The following is a 25,826-nucleotide window of genomic DNA, read 5'->3' as shown; positions in this document are numbered from 1 at the left end:
GGACGAGCCAGAGGGACGTGGTCTGGTCTGGACTGGCCATGTCATGTGGTAATGAAGCGTTTAAGAACGGCTGGCCCCCTGCCTAATGACAGCCATTAATTGCTCTTTGGCACAACCTCTCTCTGTCGCTCTCTCTCTCTCTCTCTCTTGCTTTCATGTGAGCTCTGCTCTTGTGCCGTTTCTAATCTGCCTCTTCAGCTTTCTACCTCCCTTCCCTCATTGCTTTGCTATTCTCTCTCAGCCTGTCTTGAGCTTGGGGCATCATTTTTTATCGCTCTGTCACGCCTCCCACACACACACAGCGACAGAGAGCGAAAGAGAGAGAGAGGCTGGCTGGGGGTGTTGCCATTGCCTCAGGAATGTGGGATGTGCCTGCACAATGTGGCGTATGATTAATGTTTCTTGCCATGTCTTTGTGTACGGCTCCTTGCCTTGTGTTCTTGCGTGTTTCTTGTTGTCTTGTCTTTTTGCTTTGTTGATACACACACACACGCACACAGCAGTCAGCATCCAGGACACATGTATCCAGCCATTGCTGCTGGCATTGCGTATACGCATTTCGACTGCTGCTTTCATCGATTAAAAATATTAAATCAATTTCCATTGCACTTACTTATCTCTGCATTTCTATTTTGCTCTCTTGCAGGGCGCCTCGCCACGCTGGGAGCCGCAAATAGCTGTACTCTGTGAGGCTGGACAAATCTATCAGCCGCAATATCTGTCCGAAGAGGGACGCTGGGTGACGGACCTCAGCAAGAAGACAACTGGCGCCACATGTTTGCGTGATAAAATGGATTTGCTTGATTACTGCAAGAAGGTAAGTCCCCGCACAGAAGTTGTAGTTGTAGTTGTAGTTGTAGCTGGGGGGAATGGGGGTAATGGTGCATGCCACATAATGCGGTAGTGCCCCACCCCGTACCAAGCCCCATGTTACATTTGATTGAATTGAAGGCAAAAAGCCAAAGAGGAAGCCGCATGAAAAATTTGCAATTTCCATTGCACTTTGCATATGGAAATGTTTCTTTTATTCCTTCATACCGTGCTGGGGATTGCGCATTCGCCATGTGGTCAGCCAGTCGGAGTGGCAAGCCAAGGTATCGGGCGGGGGAAGGCTAACGCTCAACTGAGGATCTAGAATGCAGCAACAGGAGCAGAGGCAGCGGCAGCGGCAGCGGCAGCGGAATATACACATGAAAAAAATAAAATAAAAATGGTTAAAGAAAACCAATAAATCAAAAGCAGCCAGCAATGGTTGCACAGTGGGTAGTGGGGCAGGGGCAGGGACAGCCACTGGGGAGTTCTGAGTGGTTCTGGCTGTATACATATACATATATGTGTGTCTGTGTGTCTGTGTGTGGCATGAACAATTTAATTTGCGCTGCGTTGAAAGCGTTTACATTGAGACAACATTAAACGGCACTTCATTAATTTTCCATTTATTTTCGCTTTTTGCATCTCCTCCAATATGTTGCATGTGTATGTGTGTGTGTATCTCTGTGTATGTGACATCCCTGTCAGCGCTGTCATAAATTGGCATTCCATAGTCAACATTTTGTCCTGCTGTTCCTTCTGCTGCGACTCATTCTCTTTGTCACTCTCCCTCTCCCTCTCCCCATGCCCACAGCCTTTTGCTTTTTTAATTAAATTTCTCTTTTGACTCGCGATGGCTAATGTAACCGAGGATGCTGCTGCTGCTGCCTCTGATGATAATCATGGAGCAGCTTTTGTTGTTTTATCATCATCATCATCATCGTCAAATGTTCAATAAATACTCGTTGTTCATAAATATTTACATCTCATTGGCATGGCTCTGTGTGAGCTGCTCGCTGCGGTTTGCCTTTCAAAATGAAATCAGATCACAGCCAGCAGTTTTCCATCTCTTAATGTGAGTTGTTATTGGCTTTTTGTCAGCTTTAATTCGCTGTAAACTTAAAGACCAAGCAGCCACATCAAAAGCTCATCACGGAACGAGGGAGGAAGCAGCTTAAGGAAAGTCCATGAATCATGTATAAATATTTTCCCATTTGTCAGACATTCGCAGCAGCCAGTCATTAGTCATGGGCTTTAGTTGGGCTTCCCTTTTGGCACACAACTTTCTTCCATGAAATTCTCAATCAGCATGCGTTGGCTTTAGCTTCAATCAAACCTCAATCGTATCCCATTTACAGTTTATTTAACCAGTTTTCGAGGCAGTCATTCGTTAGCCCTCCTAAAATAAATCAACTTACACAAAAAATTGATTTATTCGTTGAACTGAAGCCAAATGGACGAACAGGTGGTAGCTGTGCGTCGTATCAATGCGTGCCGCAACAATTACTATGCCGTCTTGAATGTGTCACAAACAGCCACGGATGGACAGATAAGTCGGGCCTACAGACAATTGTGCCGGGTGGTGCATCCCGACAAAAACAAACACCCCGGCGCCACTGATGCCTTCCAGGCGATAGCCAGCGCCAAAGATGTCTTAATGGACGCCAAGAAACGCCATCATTTTGATCAACAGCTACGACAAGTCATTTTCGGAAACATAAGAGTCCGACGCCAGTTCGGACGCAATGTCGGCCACCACGGCAGACCTTATGGACAACGCTATTTAAACAATCAACGATCGAAGCTTGCAGTTGGCAACCAATTCATCTACGACAACGCTGTTACCATTATCGTGCTGATAGTCGTGCTGATTGTAGTCATCTTTATTTTCAAAATGCCCATGTATAGCCTGAAGAGGACCAGCAAATTCTCAGTCAAGTGTTTGACCACCAACAAGAAGATTCCCTACTTTATAGGACGTTATCTTCAGTGCTTCTCGCGAAATTCCGCCATAGGCAAGAAATGGGAACACGATATTGAAACGAAGTTTATTTCCAAACTAACGGATAAATGCATCTTGGAAGCAAAACTTCTCCGAGAGCGATTCGGGGCTTACTTCCTCAACTCGCAATCATGCGAAATGCTCGAAAATTATGAAAATGCAAATTAGTTTTTACACACTTTGAAGCTACTGCTAAAAAATTGTAGTTTTCGTTATATTTGTTGGTTACTTATGTGTTATAAATTGAGTTAATGTTAGCAGAGCTTGAGGTTATACCTTGCTGATATTTGGAAGGGTAATACTCCCTGATATATGTGGACATATCGATGGGTTATAACTGAATTATGTTGCCAGTACTTCTCAGCCCAAGAGGATGTGTGAATGCTGGAGTGGAAGCTTCCCCTACCCTCAATGATCAAATTATCGAACAAGACACCAACCTTGGCTACTTCATTGTTTGCTCGTTGAAGATTTAATGGCTAACATTTCCAATGCAAGTCAGCACAAATGCAAATCCAGTAGTGCTTCAATGCACACCAGATACTCTTGACATCAGCATCCATTTACACAATTAATTCCCAAGCACTTAACTCGGCCAGGAACCAAAGAACCAAAGAACCAGGCATATGCATTTGCCAATTCGTAAAGAGCAACTTCTTTGGTGCTCAGGTGTCGTAGGTCTGTGAGCTCAAAGGCCATCCAAATGCAGTTACAATGTGGGTAGCCTTTTGGTTTGGTTTTGATTTGGTTTAGGGTTGACTTTGGCTAAGGTTGGGGTTGCTGTTCGGTTTTGCTTTGTGGCCCAATCATCATGGGCAGGCGTCATGACGTCATCTGTATGCAAATAATGAGCACGACGAGCTGTCAAAACTGTCGCATTTGCATCTGATAGTCAAATGGCAGGACTCCGGGTGTGGTCTGGTGTCGGACTCTCACTCTGACTCTGACTGTGGTGCTGGCTCTCTAGATCTGCCTCTCATCCTGCTCCTTGTTCTGATTGTCGCTTGCAGTTGCTGTTGCCACAACATAAATCGAAATTATACAGAAGCACACACACACACTCGCAACTACACTTTCAAAACATATGTGTGTGTGTGTGTGTGTGTTGCATGTAAATGACAAATTTTGTATTGGTTTTTCATTTGCATTTTTGCATTTCGCTTTTTCCTTTCATTTCGATTCATTTGGTATCCACTTTTTGTCCGCGTGTGTCTGTGTCTGTATCTGTATCTGTGTGTGTGTGTGTGTGCGTGTACGTGTGTTGTTTTTTTGTTGGATATTTTATGTAATTTTTGCTCGCGATTTATTCGTTGCTGCTGCTGTTGCCATTCCTCTTCATATTTAATAATTATGGTAATTTATTTATTATTAATGTCGCTGGGGCAATGTTTTTGATGCTGCTCCTGGCCCCCAGGGCGGTCGCCTCTCTCTTTGTCCATGTCATGTCATGCCCACTCGTTACGATATGCAATAACATAGTAATTAAAGACAACAGCCAGTAGCCAGTCGAATCGAATTGTACATTCGATATTTGTTTGGATGTACTCGCAGTGTGCCACCATGTTGTATGCGTCATTCAGACAGAGGATGTGAATGTAGCTGTTGCGTTGAATGTTGGTTGGTTGCTGGATGCGCCCCTGGCTAAGCGACTTGTTCAGTCTTGCCGACCACACACACACATACACAACCCACGCAAACAGCTTCTGATGATGCTGCTGCTGCTGCTGGTGCTGCTGCACGTTGCACGCAATTTTCAACTCGCGCCGCTGCCCCATGAAAAGCCTTCAAAGCTAGGCGCACCACTAACGAAGGTCTGGGCACAGGTCCAGCTGCAGGCCACAGCAAAAGCAAAGTGCGAGTGGCAGGCAGTGAGTTTTTCTCTCCATTAATGTCAAGCATGGGATGGGGCAGTGGCAGTGGCAGTGGCAGCATCAAAGCCTGAACCCCCGCCTCCCCTTAAACATTTGGTCCGGGTAAATTTGGCTATTTGCGTGCAGTTTTTTCACTCACTTAATTCACACACATACAGATCTGGCGTGTGCGAGAGTGAGAGCCAGAAGAGCACTCTACGCGTTCCACTCCACTCGTTTCGCCCACACGCCAGCAAATAAATCAGGCAGCTCCGAAGTATTCAACACTTTTTTTTCTCTGTTTTTTTTTTCTTTTGCGCCACAGCCCCAAAAAATATTTTTGTTGCCCCGGCAGCCCCTGCCCCTGCCACACTCCACACCATTTTTGTTGTTGTTGCTCTACCTTGGCGCTCGACGGGCAAAGAAATTAATTAAAAGCCTTTTATTGTCCTTTTGTCCATCTACTCGTGCCACTCCCCCCCACGGTGGAAGCTGCTGCGCTTTTTGCTGCCTGCCACACACCCCCACACCCCCACACAACCACCGCTGAAGAGTGCTGCACATAACATATTTATGCTGGTATTTATTTTATTCTTTTTAATTTGTTTTTTATTTTTTTTAATTTTTTTTAGCCAGTTTCAGTTCCAGTTTTCATTTTGCATTTGGTTGTTTTTTCTCCCCCACCCAAAATGTTGGTGGCAACTCAAATTTCAACGAATCTCCAATGTCTGCCGCTGGCCGCTGGCCGCTGCCCGCTGCCCGAATTCTCGCATTTTGCTCGCTTACTCTGCAATTCAAATGGAAATTAATTAATTTGCTGCCAGTGGGCCGCCGCCCTGGTTGACGTGGCCCACTGTTTGCCTTGCGGTGTCAGACTTCAAAATGTTGCCAGCTCTGTGTTTATTCGACTGACCCAACGCTCCTCCGCGCCCTGCAATTGGTAGGAAAATCCCCGCTATGTTTGCCTGTTTGGCTTGGCTAATGAGTTAAATTACATGTCCCTTGGAGTGGAGTGGAAAGTGCCACCCGCCCAAGGGATGGTGCTGCGAGTATCAAAAATTGACATTTCTTCCGCATTTCCACTGACAATTTTCGGATGAATTTGTCGAGCAAATTTGGTGCCAAATCTCCGCATTAATAATGATAAATTGAACTTGCTGATTGAATTCAGGACGAGCGGCTGTCCCTCTTCACTCAAACGTGTGGAGAAGCTGGTCTGCATTTTACAGACATAAATTCCCATATAAATTCAATTATCCACAGTCAATGGGGGAGGGGGAGGGGGAGGGTATATGTATGTAGATGCGGGGAGGCGACGCATGCGGAGTCCGGTTGCCTGAAGTGTAAGCTCATTTTGTGGAAAATCTCATTAGGGGCCACTGGGCGAGGGCACCACGCAACCGCGGACCAGAACTTTAATTAGGAAGGCCTTGTAATTGAATATCCCCCGAAAAGCATTTACCCCCTCCCCACCAGAATCAGTCCGCCTCCCCCACACAGCTAAGATGTGCGCTAGTGTGTGTGTGCGTTGCTGTGGCTGTGAAATTCCTTATCAACGAGTCATTAGTCACGGCCTTTGGACTGGCCATTTTCTTGCATTGATTTGGCATCGGGCATCGGGCATCGGACATCCTCCCCGCCTCAACGCCCGCACACTTCAGCGACTCATCTTCCATTGATCGCTCAATTAGCAGGAGTGAGTGCAGTCCCCCTCTTGCTTCTTGGCCAAAGGAGAGTCTCTCCTCGCCTCTCCTCGTCTCGCTTTTGCATGCCAACTATTTGGGCAAATTCGATGCGCTAATTATACGCTGTCAGCGTCTCAATTCAATCCGATTTGAGAGCAAACTCATAGCTTCAATATGTGATACCATTGATATGGGTGTGAGTGGTGAGTGTGTGTGTGTTGTGTGTGTGCATTCATATATGTAGACACGTCGCTTCAAGAGCTGCACAAACAGGACTGCTGCAACAGCGATGACTCAATGGCACTTTGCTTTTGCTTCTGCTTTTGCCGTTGTTGTTGTCGTTGCAGTTGCAGTTGCTGTTGCTGCTGTTGTTGTTGTTTATGCATAGTTGTATGCTGACTGGGTTGGAAATAGTTTGCGGATCATTTAAGCGACAGAGAGTTGGGCGGAGGGGCTGGAGGGGCGCTCCTTGTAATTGCCACTCATCTGAAGTTGCCCGACGCCAAAGCTGACCCCATACTGATGCTGATAACCACACCTGGATGCTGATGCTGATGCTGATATTGATGCAGATGTCGATGACTGATGCTGATGGTGACGTGCGCTGCCTGATGCTTCTACTTATGTGGGTATGGGACTGCCCTGCCCTGCCCTGCTTCTACTCCTCCGTATGGGGGTTTGCTGTTTCTGTTGGTGATGCGGTCGCTGGTTGCGGCTGACAGGTTGAGCCACTCACCGTTAAAGGACACCATCGGCAGCCAGTCAGTGGACTCGTTGGCTTGTTTTTGAACTATATTTATGAGTCAGGGCGAGGGGGAGGCCGTGGCCCCTAATGGCTGTATTGAAATTCAGTGAACAGGCAAAAAGTAGTTTAGTCGCTAAATAGTTTAGCCAACCATTCAGGCCAGGCAGCCCATCTGCCACGAGTGTGTCTCTCTGTGTGTGTGTGTGTGTTTGTATCCAGCTTATGGCTTAATATAGTTAGCCGGGCTTCAGTGCCCATTCGGTCGCTGAGCCAGACACGATGCCCGGACACGGACACGGACACGGACACAAATGGGTCCCGTTTTGGGGCCCAGCTAAGCCGCTCGCTTAAATGCTTTCAAAATTGCAACCACCAAGAGAGGCACATCCTGGCCACTGACAATGGGGTCCCCGTGTACGGAATTGTGTGCTGGAAGCTGAGAGACAACTCCAGCGCTGGGTGGCTGTGGGTGGGCCTGGACCTAATTCAATTGTTTGTTATGTTACACTGGACATTTCGAGTTAAATGCTTGCCCCCCTCCCGCACACATAATGCCCATTAAAGGTGATGTATGTGGTGCGCCCCATTTGGGAATACACCAAGGCCCGAGGCGCGAGGACCGTCAGCTGTGCCACGCAGCAAGGGGAGGATGGTTGCGGCATGCTTTCAGCTTGTCTCTATAACATTAAACACAGTACTAAAGCACATTCGAACATAGTTTGAGCATAGCTCTGGGCTCTAGGCTCTGGGTTACGCCTTAGAGTAGCGCATTAAATCCCACGCACGCATCGTAAGTCGCGCATTCAAAACGAAATCCAATTGTCACGCCGTGTACCCACAACTGTTGCCATGGCACAAGGTACAGTCGCAATTACACGGCATTAGCTCTTAGTGCGTATCAACTTAATTGTGCCATGGGGTTGCAGGTGGGGTGTGGAGCTCTTGTTGGATCTGTGAGGGGCACACGCAATAAAATAGAAGCCAAGCACTGAACTGACCCTTACAGCAGGTGGACAGTGGAGAGTGGCGCAGCGTAACGATTGTCAAAGGGAACCTTAAGCACACATTTGGACACGACAACGCACACACAGACACATATGTGTACACAGCCATGATGGCACCTTAAAATTGTGTTGACTTTTCACCAACGCAAAAACTAAACATAGAAACTTTGAGCTCAATCAAAACCCAAGCATCAAGTCAAGAGGCTTTTGATACACTTGGTCAATGCAGAAAAGATGTGGACACTCGTGAGACCACAGCTCCATGAGCTACTGCTTGAAATATCGAATGAAAATAATGAAAAAATGTCAAGTTTGTGCTCCTGCTTAGAGCCTCCAAATGGGCAGGCAATAGCCACGAAAAATGCGGGACACATCGACACAACTGATCAGAAAAATAAATGTAGACAGAGCTGCCACCCTTTAAAGAAATAAACCAACAAAGAGCAAAGGGGGGAGCAATGGCTGTTACCCCAAACAGTAGCAACATTTAACCTTTTTGGCCCTTTATGGTGTCCCTTCGCCTTTTACTCTCTTTTTCTCTGCACACATGCTGCGGCTACAGGAGCCTGTGTGTGTGTGTGTGTGTAGGTGTACAACTGGGCGTATGGGAAATTATTTTTACAATTTCAATGTCAACATGATGGCGGCACGGAGCAGGCGAGGCGAAGAGCAGGCACGCGCGAAGGCCAAGTGGTCGTAGAGGGGTAGAAGCCGAGAGGGGAGTGCAGAAGGGGTAGCTGGTAGCTGGTTGTAGGTGGGGTGGGGCTTCGGTGCGGTTTGCCTTAGTCATTGAATGGAATGGACAAACTAAAAGAGAGCCTGCGCTGTCGGAGGAGTCAACTAAAAATACGTATACGCAGCGTGGCCACGTTACAAACTTGTTTCACTCGGAAACGGAAGCTTTGACTGGGCTGAGAAACGAAACGAAACGAAACTAAATGAAATGAAGGGGGGAAACGTGTGCTGTGTAGGTGCTGCCAAGGGGCCTGTAGACTGGGGCGTGGCAGTGGGGCTTTCGGCCAAACTTAAATTAAAACAAGCTCAGCGGCCTGTGCAAACAAACGCCACGAGGCATGCCACCACAAGCCCCTTGCCACCAACAACTTCCCGTCACTGCAAAGAAGGCGAACAAAAAAAATGCAAATAGAAAGTTTTTACAAAATGATTTGCCCGAGCACGCACCAGCAGAGGGGGAGAGTGAGTGAGATGCTGATGCTGATGCGGATGGCAACGGCAACGGCAACGGCAACGTGATGCTGCTTGCTGGTGGCCTCATGTCAGTGCCACATTAAAAAATCATTTTCAATAACGCGCTCCACTGCCGAGCGCAGCAGGGCAGGGACTTTCTCATCCTCATCCACATCCGCATCCGCATCGCAATCGCCATCGTCATTGCCCCGTGCACCGTGCCCCTGCCGCCCGTTGCCCCATTGGGGCTCGATTGTTTGCATTTGGCATGCATTGACTGACAAAGCACACATGGGAGCTGGCTCCCACCTCCACCCTCTTATATAAAGATGTTATCCGGTTTCGTGAGGAGGCGCTGTCGAAAACAAAAAGTATTGCCAGTCGCTCTGCTTTTAACTGGATTTGTGGCGCTCACGTGGCATCTTGATCGTATTAGGTAACAAAATAAGTGCAGCGGGGGGGTTTCTTTCCATTTGGAATCAATCAAATGAATAATTCTGCGTTTTGCATAAGAGCCAGCCAGCCAGCCAGCCAGCCAGCTAGCACTCACATCCAGCATTTGGCATGCCAGAAGCTGGCAACCAATTTCTAGCAGCTGCAGGATGCAGAATAAAAGCTGAAGGCCAGCGATTACAATGGCTTGATGTACATGCGAGTATTTGCCATATCGAGATACCCGCCACAACCACCGCCGCTCAAGGATTCTTATGGCACACCCGATGGACAGCAACAATGGTTTGGCAGTGGGATCGCGAGCCGTGTGTCCTGTTTCCATTGCTATTCCCATGTGCCTGCTGTGTGTGTGTTTTGTGAGAGACAAAGCGAAATGTCAAGTTTAATTGTTTGTCTGTCATTAGCGCACACACACACCCACACACACACACACCCACCCACACACATAGTCGTACCAAAGGGAATGTGGTGCAGCGGAGCGTGGATTTCTTTTTTTTTGCGCTCAGTCTCTACTAATTTCATACAATTAAATTTGCTTGGCTCATCCTGCGTGGGTACGTGTGTTTGTGTGTGCTTGTGGGTGGCTAAAACAAAAGAATCAAATGCTGTTACAATAACTTGAGCTGCGTGTATTCGCCGCAAACTCTCTGAAGCGAGCCACTTAAACAGCCTCACGCTCGGTTGAATATGTTTTGATTAAGCCAAGTATAACGAACACATTTGAGCCTGGACGAGGCCAGGACGCACAGAGAGACGTTACATGCTACATGCTACATGCCCATGCCACATGTTCATACTCATGGGTTATACGAAAGTGAGTCTCACTTTCCACAGATGTCGGTTGGGTGTGTGTTGATGTGCTGGTGTGTGGCACGTTTATATACTCCAGCGACCAGGCGACCGGGCCTACTGGGCAACCATCGACCGCTCTGGACAGGCACTGGCACTGGGCCGTGTGAATGACATGACGTCGTCGTTGTGGCCACCAGCGTCCTCCACCTACACCTCCCCCACTGCCACTGCTGCTGTTGCTGATGATGATGTGCGTTTCTTTATTTTTAAAGCCCACTGTTTGTGAAGTAGGTGAGAAGTGGGCGGCGTGTGGCAGGCACTAGGTGCTTGCCTGGGGGGCATGGCTGTGTGGCTGGCACGCACGCAACGCGAGGCTCAACACCCAAATCGAAAACGCAGCTGAAACACTGTGGGTGGATGGATGGGCTGCCCTCGAGCCGAGCCTAACCGAGCCGAGGCACTCGCTGGACTTGTGTTATACTTTCATCGAAATGTTTGTATGCATTTCGAATGGGGTCCAACATGCCCTCGCAAAACGGTTGTAGATTTAACAAGCAATAATAACTGTAATACAGGTAAACTGTTATAAACGCAAATTTTATGTAGTACTAAGAGAGCTGTTATACACAAAGCTGCAGCTCGTTACTGTTATACAACATTTTGTACAATTTTTAACACATCTTTTATACAGAAAACTGTTATACAAAACTCTTAATACACTGTTATACAAAAGTGATATTCAAAACTCGCCTACAAAAATGATATTAAAAACTGTTATACCAAACTGTTATACTACAATTATTTTCCAAAATGTTGTACTAAAATGTGTTACAGCTATGATAGCTGCTAAACAAAACTGGTATCCGCAAACTTTTAATGCATTCAAATATGTATGGGTATGCTGGTATAACAGCCTTTACATCCATTCCACATACATATGTGCATATCTACCAGGGTTTTTATCGTTTAACGGTCTTTCAGCCCTCTCAAATGTGTAATCCCTGGCAGTGCAGGCCCCACCACTGTGCCATTATACATATGTTCCGTACGAGTATGTTCATGCACAGGCGGCATATGGAATGACCACGGCACAAGGCCTTGCCAAGACTTTTTGTATTATGTTTTTTTTTTTGTATCCTGATTTGGGGGCAGGAAAACTGTTGGTGGTGGCGGGAGGTCGGCCACGCGGGAGGCTTCAGAGGAGAGGAGGCCTTTGGGGTTTCGGTTTTCAGTTTGACTTGACATGCATCAGCATCATTATTTTGTGCTTTTAATGTTTTATTTAGCCTGGTTGCCAACAGCAATGTACTGTTCGGAATGCGTGGGGTGGGGAGGGGAGTGGGCGCATATGTGTGGGGATATTTATGTACGCGTATGTGTGGGTGTGGGTGTGGGTGTTGTCTGACCGCCCTGCCTGCCTGTTCTGTGGCAGTTGCAAAGTAAGCGAGTGTTGCCTACGTGCCGTTTGCACTCATTGCTTTCACTCTGCCTCCTGCCTCCTGCCTCCTGCTTCTCCCTCTCTCTCTCTGTTATGTTCCCTCTTTGCCCCTGCTCCTTCTCCATGTGCGCCATTTGCAACGAAGCACTCAAACAACATTTAAAAAGGCCTCATTTTCATGAGCCTCTCTTCGTGTGTGTGTGTGTGCAGTGTATGAGTGTGTGCCACTCGGCACATAATTGTTTGAAACAAATGTAGTGCACACACACACACACACACATGGGTGCACACACAGCGAGAGAGGGAACAGACACAGCCTGTGGAGGGATATTTTATTAGGCCATTCAGTTAGTCAGTCATTTAGTCAGTCAATCAAACGAGAGTCAGGCAATTAAAGTTTTACTGGCCATTGTCGGAAGCCAGAAGCAGTCGCAAAAGTTGTGGCGGGGTGCGCCTCTCGAACAGAGAATCCTTTCAAATAAATAAATGCCCCGCCCCCCACCATGCCACATGCCACATGCCACATGGCACATGGCAACTTGCTTAATAATGCACAGAACGAAGGCGAAGACCAACCTACATTCAGTTATTTAAAATGCTCGAATCGTTATCCCTTTTGCAGGCCTATCCCAATCGAGACATCACCAATATTGTGGAATCGTCGCACTACCAGAAGATCGGTGGCTGGTGCCGCCAGGGTGCCCTGAATGCGGCCAAGTGCAAGGGATCCCATCGCTGGATCAAGCCATTCCGCTGCCTGGGTGAGTACCACGCAAAAAGCCCGTCCATCGGTTGCTACCATCTGATCCACTTGTGCTCTCCACACACAACACACACCATACACGCACCGCACCACAAACATTCCCTCTTCGACGATGATCCCACAACGTTTGGCTTCAGAAGGACCATTCCAATCGGACGCCTTGCTGGTGCCAGAGGGCTGCCTCTTCGATCACATTCACAATGCGTCGCGCTGCTGGCCGTTTGTCAGGTGGAACCAGACGGGCGCCGCTGCCTGCCAGGAGCGTGGCATGCAGATGCGCAGCTTTGCCATGCTGCTGCCCTGCGGCATTTCCCTGTTCTCCGGCGTCGAATTTGTCTGCTGCCCCAAGCACTTCAAGAGTGAGTCGAACCATCCGTGTGTCCCCTACGAACACCAAGTCAAACCACATTTCTTTTGTGCTCTTTTAGCCGATGAGATTCATGTGAAGAAGACCGATCTGCCGGTGATGCCCCCAGCACAGATTAGCAATGCCAACGATGAGCTGAATGCCAACGAGGAGGATGACAGCAACGATTCCAACTACTCGAAGGATGCCAACGATGATGAGCTGGACGACGAGGATGATCTGATGGCCGATGATGAGGAGGACGAGATGGTAGCCGACGAGGCGGCAGCGGCTGGCGGCACTGGTTCAAGCTCTGGCTCGGCTGGTGATGCCAGCAGCGGCTCCCTGGACGACATCAATGCGGAGTATGACAGCGGCGAGGATGGCGACAACTACGAGGAGGATGGGGCCGGCTCCGAGGGGGACAATGACTCGGATAACTGGGACCAAAACGGCAGCTCCAGCGGCGCCAAGCCCGTGGGCCTCAAGGTACCCATTCTCTCCATGGCCGCCTCATCGCCATCGAGTCTGCCTGTGGGCCCCGATGGCCTGCCCGGCAAGGCACCCCTAAAGCCCGACCCAGTCACACGCATTCCCATCTACTCGCCGGCCCAAGCTGCCGCCAAAGATGCGGCAATCAGCAACGTCAATCACATTCAGCGATTGGCTGCCGCAGCCGCTGCTGCCGCTGCCGCTGCTGCTGCCGCTACGTCTGCTGCTGCTGCTGGGGCGCCACCGTCGACGGCACAGCCCACCTCGGATCCGTACTTCACCCACTTTGATCCGCACTACGAGCACCAGAGCTACAAAGTAAGTCAGAAAGTAAGTGTTTATGACGAGGGCGCAGGTTTATTTATCGATGCAACACAAAACGTATTCTAAACAAAGGAAGCCCAACAGCGCCTTGAGGAATCGCATCGCGAGAAGGTCACCCGTGTGATGAAGGACTGGTCCGATCTGGAGGAGAAGTATCAGGACATGCGGCTGGCCGATCCCAAGGCAGCGCAATCCTTTAAGCAGCGCATGACCGCCCGCTTCCAGGTTAGTCATCTTCATGTGACGCACTCATCACCCTCTCTCTCTCTCTATCTCTGTCACTCTCTCAGTCTCTCTATCTCTATCTCACTCACTTGCACCACTTGTACCCCTCTGTCTGTAACTTTGACTGCCTGCTTCTCTCACCCATGACCTCCTGTATCCTCCCCAATCCCTCCAACCCCTCTCTCTCTCTCCCTCTATGTAGATTCGTATATGCTAATATATGTATATATCTGCATCTGCATCTGTATATGTGTGCGTGTATGTGTGCGTGTGCAGCAGTGGCGTCGTTTTGGCAAAGGGATCAATAAGCGCCACCATTGCTGATCGATAGCGGAAAGAAATCGATTGGCAAGACGTTGCTGTGATCTGTATCGATTAATCGACATCGCTGAAGGACTGCCACTGTTGCCCGCAAGCCTTGTGACTTGTATTTAAACCATTTGTAGTATCGTACCCCCTCCCCCACATCTTTGATTATCGTTTCATTTTGTGTTTCTTCCGATCCTGTTTTAACCCATTATCGTATCCATGCATCACGTATCGTATATCGTATATCGCTTTCTACTCTCTCTCTCTCTCTCTCTCTCTTTAAAGTAGTCTCTCTCATTGTGTCTCACATTTAGTTGTGTGTTTTTCATTGTAACTCGCCTGCTTTTCATTTTTCATTTTGCCACTTGTCTCGACACCGCCATCCCGATCCCCGATGGTCGATCCTGGATGCTGGATGGTGGCAGAGCAGCTTGTGGCTTGTGTGTGTCTTTCTTTCTTTCTGTTTTCTGTTCCTTTTATTGTGTATCCATATGTATGGCAAATGGGAGCGAAAGAGGCATCAGATTGTAATCATAACAGCAAAATAACAAATTACCGTAACGATAATGCTAATCTAACAACAAATTACAAATTTAATAACGAGAGCAAACATACAACCGCTACATAGTACAGCAACAAACAACTAATACCTAGTACTTACCTAATACATACTCCAAATACAAATACAAATAACTAAACTCCAAAGTGCTTTTGTAGTTGAACTGATTGATTGGCTTGTACTATACCATACTATACCATACCCACATATAACCAAAAACCCACCCTTAACCGTACTCGTACTACCATAGTCGTACTACCCTTTAATCCGTAATCCATAGTTACCAAAATAGTGCCTACACCCAGACCCAAAGCCCCACGAACTCACAGAACAGAACAGAAGCAAAACTAAACCAAAACCAAACTAAAACCAAACCAAAACTGAACCGTAAACCCGAAAAAGAATTGATCTAATATTCCCTTTTGGCCCGCCTCTTCTTGGGCTCGTATCTGTATCTGCATCGCGCACTTCTCGTCAAATATAATCCCAAAACTGCTGCTTACAGAACACACAGAGCATCCATTCTGCATTCATCTGTGCATATATGAGTATTCCATCCAGGAACAGACATCCATCGACTGCTGACTGCATCAATCATTTGAGGCCTGCACATTGCACTGCACTCTCGCTCTCCCACCTCCCACTCTGTCTCTCTCTCTCTCTCTCTCTCTGTCTATGTCTTTCTCTATGCAGCACCAGTTCTCTGTAGCAGCACCAACCATTCCACGACATTCTACTGGCATTCCCGGCAACACCCCACCAACGCTAATGACAATAATGACCAACCGACACACCACCCCAACACCCAGCCACTCCACTCAGCCCCCACCCAACTGCATCTCACGCAATACGAACGAACCACTGAAAATGTTGAAAGCTAACTGAAAAAAAATACAAACAAAAGAAATCTTAAGAAGCGTTTAAGCGCGATCGACTTATTGTTATCGATCGACGGCAAATTCTCCCATGCTGATAATCTTTCTCTCTTGGTGTGCAATACGTCTTTATATGGGAATGTAATTTTAGACTTCTGTTCAGGCACTCGAGGAAGAAGGCAACGCCGAGAAGCACCAACTGGCCGCCATGCACCAGCAGCGTGTCCTTGCCCACATCAACCAAAGGAAGCGCGAGGCCATGACCTGCTACACCCAGGCCCTTACCGAGCAGCCACCTAACGTGAGTACAGCACACACCAGCTGCAGCTGCCACACATTTATTTGGCAAGGACTCCACTCTACTCCATTAACAAAACAAATCCCATTTTGGAAATCATTTCTTTGCGTTTCTTTGCTTGATCTCCCGGGTAGGCCCATCATGTGGAGAAGTGTCTGCAGAAGCTGCTGCGCGCCCTGCACAAGGATCGAGCCCATGCCCTGGCACACTACCGCCACCTGTTGAACTCTGGGGGACCGGGTGGACTGGAGGCAGCTGCCTCAGAGCGGCCACGCACATTGGAGCGTCTGATCGACATCGATCGGGCTGTTAACCAGTCGATGACCATGCTGAAGCGCTACCCGGAACTGTCGGCCAAGATTGCCCAGCTGATGAATGACTATATACTGGCACTGCGCAGCAAGGACGATATTCCCGGCTCGTCGCTGGGCATGAGCGAGGAGGCAGAGGCGGGCATACTGGACAAGTATCGCATCGAGATTGAGCGCAAGGTGGCCGAGAAGGAGCGCCTGCGTCTGGCCGAGAAGCAGCGAAAGGAGCAGCGTGCCGCCGAGCGTGAGAAGCTGCGCGAGGAGAAGCTACGCATGGAGGCCAAGAAGGTTGACGATATGCTCAAGTCGCAGGCGGCCGAGCAGCAGTCTCAGTCCCCGTCCCAGTCCCAATACCAGTCCTCCTCTCAGTCCCCAGCCCAGTCGCAGGCACAGCAACAGCAGTCGCAGTCGCAGCAGCAGCAGGACAAGAGCATCAACAGCAAGGAGCTGGGCATTGATGGTGGCCTGGTAACCGCCTCCAATCTGAATCTCGACACTACCAAGAGCGAGAAGGACCTGGCGGATGCCGAGTATGCCGAGGCCACTGTCAGGTGAGTTTGACTCTCATTCTCTCAGTGACTCAAAGACTGATCTCTCGCTCTCACCACAGCACCAAGGTGCAGACTGTGTTGCCAACGGTTGACGATGATGCCGTTCAACGGGCGGTGGAGGATGTGGCTGCTGCCGTTGCCCACCAAGAGGCCGAGCCGCAGGTGCAGCACTTCATGACCCACGACCTGGGCCATCGCGAATCGGTATTTGAGCTGCGGCGACAACTCGTGCCGCATCTGCCTAAAGCCTATCCTCTCTCGTTCTCGTTGCAGAGCTTCTCGCTGCGCCGCGAATTCGCGCACGCGCACGCGGCCAAGGAGGGACGCAATGTCTACTTTACTCTCTCCTTTGCCGGCATCGCCCTCATGGCGGCTGTCTTTGTGGGTGTGGCCGTTGCCAAGTGGCGAACATCGCGCTCGCCGCACGCCCAGGGCTTCATTGAGGTGGATCAGGTGCGATCTTGGGTTGAACGGGGAGAAAGTCTTCTCACAACTGATATTTCATCTCTATGTCTCTGTCTCTCTGTAGAACGTGACCACACACCATCCCATCGTACAGGAGGAGAAGATCGTGCCCAATATGCAGATCAATGGGTATGAGAATCCGACCTACAAGTACTTCGAGGTGAAAGAGTAAGCGTCCCCAGCGGCAGCGTTAGAGCAAGCGAGCGCAGGCGAGAGCACGGCACATCAACAGCAAAAAGCAAAGAAGCAAAAACAAAAGCAGCAGCAGCAAAACAACAACAACAACAACAACAATTTCAAAAAAAGAAAAACTTAAACATAATATTAAACACACAAAAAAAAATGAGATGAAGATGAGGCAAATGAAGATGAGGTTTTTTTTTCGTCAAAAGGAGCGCAGTTCCAATAAGAGATAAAAGCAGTTAAGAAAGAGAAAGAACGGAAGGCCGACAATTGGAAGAATCGGAAATGTGGAAGAATCCAATGAATGGTAATGCATCTATATATTAAAATTAAAGCAAAGCAAGCAGAATGGCAAACAAAAATAATATAAAATGCAAGCAATTAAATTTAAGTATTTAAATGTTTAACAAAAATGCAGTAACAACATCCTCCCTCTCTCTCCATCTCAAGCTCTCTCGCTGTCTCTTTCTCTATCACTCACACACACTAACACACACACACACACATACGTACGAGTACACCGACAAACACACACAAGGAAACAGTATTCTGTTGGTTTTCCCCTAGATTTCTGTGTCAAATATTTAAAATGAATAAAGCCCAACGAGGCTGTCGAATGTTTGCGCACACCGAAAGCGGAAAATCAACACACACACACATACACAGACACATATACACTTAAGGATGGAGCTAGAGTTGGAGCAGCAGCAGGACTAGAGTGAAGAGAAGAGCAAAAGCAATGCAAAAATGCAACAACAACAAAAAAACAAGAAGATATTCCTAGTAAATAAATTGTCAAGTCACACACACCCACACCCACAGACTCATGAATACAAATAAATACCCCCCATACTCATACAAACATACATACATACATATGCATACAGTCACTCACAGACAGACACACAGACACATATGTCATGGCTGCTTCGTAGCATACTTTCGAGCATCGCCAAATGCTTGCTAAAAACGGATATCCATATCTCAGCAAACTCTTAACAAATTACGCAAATACTCGTACAATTAAATTCACGCTAAGAGCTGAAAGCATAAACCAATACCCACACACACACACACACACGCATACTGAGACAGACACATGTGAACCTAAGAGCTACCTACGCGTACTAATCCTTACACGAGCATGCATGCACCGTATATGCAGGACTCTCTATAAACACGCTCCCAATAAACACACCCACACACACACACACACACACACATACAGCTATATACATACATACATATACGGCAAGGCAGAGTCAGAGGCAGAGTAAAATCCCACAAATTATATATACACACACCTATATATACATATATATACATGCATATATATATATATATATATATATATATATACAACAATATATTTAAAGCAAAGCAAGAAGAAAAAAATGTCCATAAATGTATTTATGTATCTATACACAAGCAAACCAAACACAGCAACCCAAGAATAATGAATAACGATTGATCCGCTGATCGGCTGAACCGCTGACAAATCGGTAGTCAATCGGTGGTTGGTCATGAATTACGAGTATATATTGTATTGTATGAATCTGCTATATAAAACAGAAAAGCAAAATGCAAACCGCAAAACGCTAAGCTAATTGCAAACACAAAAAAAAAACAAACAAAGAACAAAAAACAAAAGGAGAAACCAAAAGAGAAAGCAAAGATCTTTTAGAACTTTTTCAGCATTTTGTGTGTTAGTCGAAAGAAAGCATTTTTCTCTCTCTCTCTCACGCACTCTTAAGTTACATGTTTCACTCAAAAGCCAGCACAAAACACTCACACACATACACAGACACACACACAGATACAGGGGAGGTGGAGGATGAGAGCCCTTGGATTCGAAGTGCAATCAAAGTGTTTGCATAATTTTCCTTAGCGCCAAATGTCAGCGAAAGAAATCTGATAAGCAAAGCCCGAGGCGGTGTAGCCCCAAATAGAAACGGACCCGGACACAAAGACGGAGACAGAGACAGAGACCCCGGAGACAAGGACAGAGGCGGAGACAGAGACAGAGACAGCGACAAGACCTGGCACCGACTAGAGTGGTCGGAGCCGCACAGATAAACCCATTTCGAAATGGCTAGTTTCATTTCTCAGCTCGATTGCTTGGCAAATATTTGGCCCGCATTGTTCGAGCAGCCAGATTGTTATTCAATTAAATCAAATAATCGAAATTTCCTGCCCAACAGCAGTCGAAGCGCGAATGCTCTTCCCTTTGCCACTTGTGAAATTTGTAACAAAAATTGAGACCGATGCTGAAATTTCAACTGAGTGTGAAACTGAGATTGCTATTGAAACCGAATGATTTGTGACTAAAATTTAAATTGAAACTGTAACTAAAACTTAATTTGTGAATGTAATTATATGTAAAATGGAAATTGGGACTGACGCTGAAATTGAAAAGATAATTTTTAATCTAAACCTAAGACGGAAATTGTAATTGACAAAGATATTGAGGCTGCACATGCTGATTGACACTGAAGTTGTAGTTGAAACTGGATTTAAAATGTAATCAGCACTCATCGATTGATGAATTGCTTTAATTGCTAGTTTAATTCCAATTTCAACTGCAACTCCTGCTTCAATCTTTATTGTAGGTCACAATACCAATTGCAGATTCAGTTTTAGGTTGCAGCGAAAATTGCAATTTAAGTGTTAGGCCGAATTTCCATATATTTCCAATTTTATCATCAATTATGATTTCAATTAACAGTTTAGCATTTTTATTAATGGCAATTTCAGTTTTAATTTTGGCTGCAACTTCAGTTTTATTCTCAATTGAACCAAACACAATCTTCGATAAATGTTTCGATTCAACAACTTGATTCGAGTTTCAATCAAATCCTTTGATTTTTCATACACTAATTAAACCTTCAAGCTCATTTAAATTTCTTTAAACATTTTAAAATCAATTCAATATTCACTTTAAATATGGGACGCATGCCCAGCTACATTTCAAAATGTTCTTCATGTCCAAGGCCCTCCTGCACACTCTCAAACACATAATACCACGCCCTTTATAATGCTTAACGTATTGCAAAAGCAATATATACAAACACACACACACACACACATCTATATATTTCAAGAGAAACCAAAACCAAAAACCGCAAAACCAAAAAATGGCAAATCAACTACACAAAAAAGCGTAAGAGTAAATAAGAGAAAAACTCTAACTAGTCAAAAAAAGCTTGAATATTTTTTAATTTATTCATTAATACAACAAGAACAAGAACAAAATGGAAAATTATACATATATATATATACATATATATATATATATATAAAAAAAAAAAAACAAAACAAAACAAACCACAAAAAATGGCAAAAAAAAAACATAAAAAACAATTGATATTTACACTTAGTGAAGCAAAAAAGTAAAACAAAAAAAGCGGAAAGTAAAATTGAAAGCAAACAAAAAAAACCAAAAAAGAAAAGAAAAAGAAAAACGATGCAAATGTGTAAGAAATAAACCCCGTCCTGCATAAATAAAATTAAATAAAAGAATAAATAAATGGAAACGTAAAGAATATCATAATGCAAAAAAGATTTACACAAAACTTATAAAAAATGCATATGCATATAAGAACAACACAAAAAAAAACAAGGAAAGAAAGAAAGAAAAAGAAACGCAAAGAAAAAGCTGCAACAAAATTACATAAAACAGAAATCGGATGTGTTTTTGTCGTAGTCGTCTCATCATTGAAAATAAAAAACAAATGCAAAACAAACAGACAACAAATGAATGAAAAAGATGAATGAAATTTTCGAGAACCCAAAATGTGGAAGCTGCAAAGGAAAAAAGGCAAAGTAAAATTTGTGTAACTCTCTTTTTGTCCAACTATGATTTTTGCATAACGGATGGCCAGAGAGACGTATAAGAAAATTTAAATATTAAATGTACTCAAAGACAATTGTAATTGCAACAATAATTGTACGCTATATATACTATTATTAATGTGGAAAAGATTTCAGCATTCGGCATTGGTTGGTCCCCTGGTGGTTGCTGGTCCATGGTCTGTCCATGGTCCATGGCTCTTGGTCCCTGATCTTTGATCCTGCTGGATCGGTATTTTTGCGGGGAATCAGATACAGATACACTCACATACAGAGAGAGAGATTGCGATGTGCTCCTGCTCCTGCTTCTACTCGTACTCCCCTTCGGATGCTGGAAATGGAAAATTGTATAATGTTTCACACAAAAAACACAAAGACGAACATGCAACATTCGAACATGCAAAAGGAAACAAACAACAGCAACAACAGCAAGCAAGAAACCCAAAACCAAAACCAAATAAACAACAATTTTCAATGTGTAATCATTTAATGTTTTTGTTTTGAATTTTTGTGTTCTTTTTTCGAAATGTTTTGCATAAATAAAATAAAGTAACAGAAAAACCAACAAATCACCCCCACCCCCATGTCGCTGCTTTAACTGCTTTATGGGGGGGGTGAGGGCAGGAGGAATTGGTAGGTATTTTACCTCCAGATTATATTGATTTATTTAATAATGCCAGCAGCCAGCTGATGGGTCATATATTTCAGTGAAATATCGCCGCGCACCTAATCAATTTTCACCCGTTGCTATTCGGATTAGCATTGATAAGAAGGAAATGGATTCAACAAGAGATTTACTCGTCTAGCATGGTGGGGGATAATCCAGTTGCAATAAGCAGTTGATTGATAGAATGTAAACTAACAATAAACCCATGGAACAGAACTCTAGACCACTGGAATGTACCCAAATTTAAGGCTTTATTGGGTTTATTACAATAAATTAAGGAGAATAATTTGCATGCTGGATTCTTAAGAGCTTCCTCAAAACAAAACCACAAATCGAAGACTTATAATCAAGGTAAAACCCATTCCATGGCTAATCGATGGATCCACTTTTTATCTGCAGCTCCTTTGCTCTGTTTCATCTGTGAAGTTCCCTTAGCTTTAGCCCCCACTGAATTAGCACTGGCTGTGTCGTGGGCCTAGAATGCCAAAGAGTCTAACCAGGTGACCCATGGACAGACAGACAGTCAGACAGAGAGACAGACAAACTTCTAAGCCGCAGCTCTGAGAGAGTGTGTTGAAAGGGGTGGCCACAGTTGGAGACATGTGTACAGGTGTGTAAAGGTAGTGTGTGCTCATTATGAGTTTCCAGCTCGAGTGTGCCTACAAGCCTTTACAATAAATCACTTGAGAACGTATTTGTGAAATCAATGTAAAGCACTTCAGTCTATCAAGTGTCCAAAGCATGAAAATTGACGTACATTTTGATATACGAGCGAAAGAGCTGCTGCTGCTGCTGCTGCTGGCTCCGTTTCGTTGATTTGGATTGGCTGGACTCGGTTTGGTTATTGGAAAACACACACACACACACATACGCACGTGTGTGTGTGGTTGATCGATGTAGAACTTCGCTATGTGGAGCACGGTTGGACAGATAGATAGTGGATCTTTCTTTGAAATAGTTCGAGTGCAGCCCCCGAGCCCCAGTGTCCGTCTCCCTGTGGTTGAAACTTTCCAAAGTGCATTCTGCACATTCTGAAGTGTGTTCTACAAGTGGCGCACACTGTCCCACAGTTCTACGGCAACATGACAAATGACAAACAGACCACTTACCGGCCGTGCACCGTGCAGACAATTGCGCCTCTCTATCGGAACACACACACACACACACACAAACACATACACAGATAGTGTGGCAGATAGTCAGGTGTCTTGGCCGTTTTCTGAACAACTTTGGAATGCACTTGAGCGAATTGGGTGTTGAACATGCGACCAGCGGGTGGAAGAGCATTACAACAAAGGAATCCAAGGTACTCCACCAGTTGTGCAAATTCATATTTGAACTTGGCAGTACTCAGTGGAGGAGATATCTCGATCCTTTCAAATGAATTCTACCCATTGATAATGAGCGGCCATTCAGCTTTTGTTTGGGCAAACGAAGCAGCTCCTTAAGCAGCTCCAAACTGCATTTGAATATGGGTTTCAGTACCATTCAAAAACCTTTAACATTCCCGTTTCGCCTGCCATTATCAATGCGGCTGTCGCGCAACGGATGTGACAAGATGTCTGCGCAGAGATACAGATACATTTCCAGAACCAGAGGCAGAGCCAGCGCCAGGGACAGCGCCAGATCGTCAGATCGAGATCGTAGTGCCCAAAAAGCTTTCGCAAAAAGCAATTAGACAAGGCCAACACCATAGACCACGGGGGCGGTCGATGCCGATCGACCATTCATGGCAGGTCTCTCCATCCCCTGCAGATAAGGGCATAAACAAAATGCGCGCATACGTGGTGTGATAGAGATGGCAACTACAGCAACGACAGGGGGCAGGGACAGCGACAGCGACAGCGACATGGGTTTCTGGCTAGTTGGGGGCCGACCCACTCTCCTGGTGATGGTGTTGGTGGTGGTGGTGGGGTGGCCAGCGATAACAAGCAAAGATTGGAAACGGTAGCCTGCTCTCCCATCTGATAAGCTCACGGAGGAAGCCGAACAGAGGGCCCAGCTCGAAACTAAGTCCAAACATGTTCCTACAACATTAAACAACCGAACGAACGATACCCACATTCAAATTCCACATTGATTAGCCCTGGCCCATGGGCAACCCACCGAAAATAACCAGTTGCATCCCCATCCCAGTCCCCATCCCAATCTTTATCCCCATCCCCCTGACAGCAACATATCAGAGCTGTAATATCTGTTGGAAAAGGTAGCTGGCAGAGCTACCTCGTATGTATGTAGGTTGTTTCCATTATCACGGATACCGTACCCTATCGTCACTGATATCACCAGCTCGTCGCTCGACTCTTGTGCAAACAGAAACCAAAATAAAACAGAAACACGAGCGAGTGCTGAAGGTAGACGATGGACGGAGCCACACGGGAGTTTTATGGCCCAACTCCCGATCGGAGAGCGATATTATATGACAATAAACATACGCGCCACATAATCGCCCATAATAATAATATCGTTTTTTGGGGGCACAAAATTATTATTATTATTATTTTATGATGCGGCTTGAGCTCGAGCTTGGCAGCCATCAGCCATCAGCCAACAGCCAACTCAGGTATCACACCTTGGTCTAGGGGCCGACTGAAACATCAAGTGGAGGTCTTACGAATGCCAATTAAGATATTTATCGTCGAGCACTCGACAACAAATTTATTCATTCAGCCACTGATGGATTGGTCCGAGTGTCTTTTGGCTGTATTGAGTGAGTGTTGCTCCATCACGGACAATACACTCCCACGAATGGTAGCTCAGGGCTTAGCTCAAATATCAATGAAGAGATTAACAGTAAGAAGTAAGAATTCAAAGAATGCAATTCAGAGTTATTAGCAGCGTAGGAATAGCTCAGATTAAGCATATTCTGAAAAAGAGAACTCAGAATCAAAGCTTAAAGGAAATACTTTGGTAATGATAATGCGTGGCTATCGATCTGTCAGAAAGATATGTCCATATATCGCACACAATCAAAGCTTAAAGAAATATAAAGGAAGTTCTTTGAAGCAGGAAGTTTCCATGTATCAAAACTTCAATAATATCGAAAAACATTTAACAAGCTCAAGAGATCCCTCTTGGTGTATTCCTCTTCGCATTCCGATCCCAATCGCTTATACCACTGCACACCACTGTGCACTATGCTTAGCAGCAGCAGCAAATCGGTTCAAACAACAACAAAAAGGGGGGTATACAAGAACAAATATAAGCAAAAACCCCGATTTGGGGCGTTGCGAGCAAAGTATCTCCCTCTCTCGCTCTCGCTCTCGCTCTGTCTCTCTCCGAGTACCTCTCTCTACCGGGCCTGCCAGCGATATCTGCAGGGCACCGCATACACACGGACACACCGGACACGGGCACAAACGCGGACGCGGAATGCTTTATCGCGGTCCCCAGTCCCAGCCCCAGTCCCCAGTCGCTGTAGCTGTCGATGTTCTTGTGTACACTTATTGATATTTGTTTAACTCAGTTATTTCCCTCTCCGGCCGCCGTCCGCTCTCCTGGTGCGTGTTTTGTTTAATACCTATTTGACTTTAATAAGTGATTGTTGTACCATTTAAAGTGTCCCTCGTTGCGCCACTCCAGCTGTCCACAGTGCCAGTGCCAGTGCCAGCTCCAGTCCCAGTGATACTCCCCGTCCCAGTA

The 25,826-nt window shown here is 46.1% G+C and overlaps 1 protein-coding gene across 8 annotated transcripts in view; it reads left to right on the top strand.

The window, feature by feature from the left end:
* LOC117903367 (amyloid-beta-like protein) overlaps positions 1-17,917 on the top strand; it is a 74,893-nt gene extending 56,976 nt beyond the window's left edge. The window contains exons 3-12 of one of the 8 annotated variants that reach the window (XM_034815338.1): positions 647-817; positions 12,590-12,728; positions 12,871-13,089; positions 13,159-13,886; positions 13,977-14,117; positions 16,012-16,161; positions 16,293-17,020; positions 17,080-17,224; positions 17,294-17,473; positions 17,550-17,917. In XM_034815338.1, the coding sequence (XP_034671229.1) occupies positions 647-817; positions 12,590-12,728; positions 12,871-13,089; positions 13,159-13,886; positions 13,977-14,117; positions 16,012-16,161; positions 16,293-17,020; positions 17,080-17,224; positions 17,294-17,473; positions 17,550-17,657 (2,709 nt within the window). In that variant the 3' untranslated portion in view covers positions 17,658-17,917. Of the gene's footprint in view, positions 1-646; positions 818-12,589; positions 12,729-12,867; positions 13,090-13,158; positions 13,899-13,964; positions 14,118-16,011; positions 16,162-16,292; positions 17,021-17,079; positions 17,225-17,293; positions 17,474-17,549 lie in introns of all 8 variants that reach the window. The other 7 variants (XM_034815336.1, XM_034815331.1, XM_034815337.1 and 4 more) reach the window with 7 other exon arrangements.
* Positions 17,918-25,826: the final 7,909 nt, after the last annotated feature.

This window comes from Drosophila subobscura, chromosome A, assembly GCF_008121235.1.
Source record: "Drosophila subobscura isolate 14011-0131.10 chromosome A, UCBerk_Dsub_1.0, whole genome shotgun sequence".
Classification (NCBI taxonomy): domain Eukaryota; kingdom Metazoa; phylum Arthropoda; class Insecta; order Diptera; family Drosophilidae; genus Drosophila; species Drosophila subobscura.
Note: the sequence above shows the minus strand (reverse complement) of the source record. Positions and strands in the feature narration are given on the sequence as shown.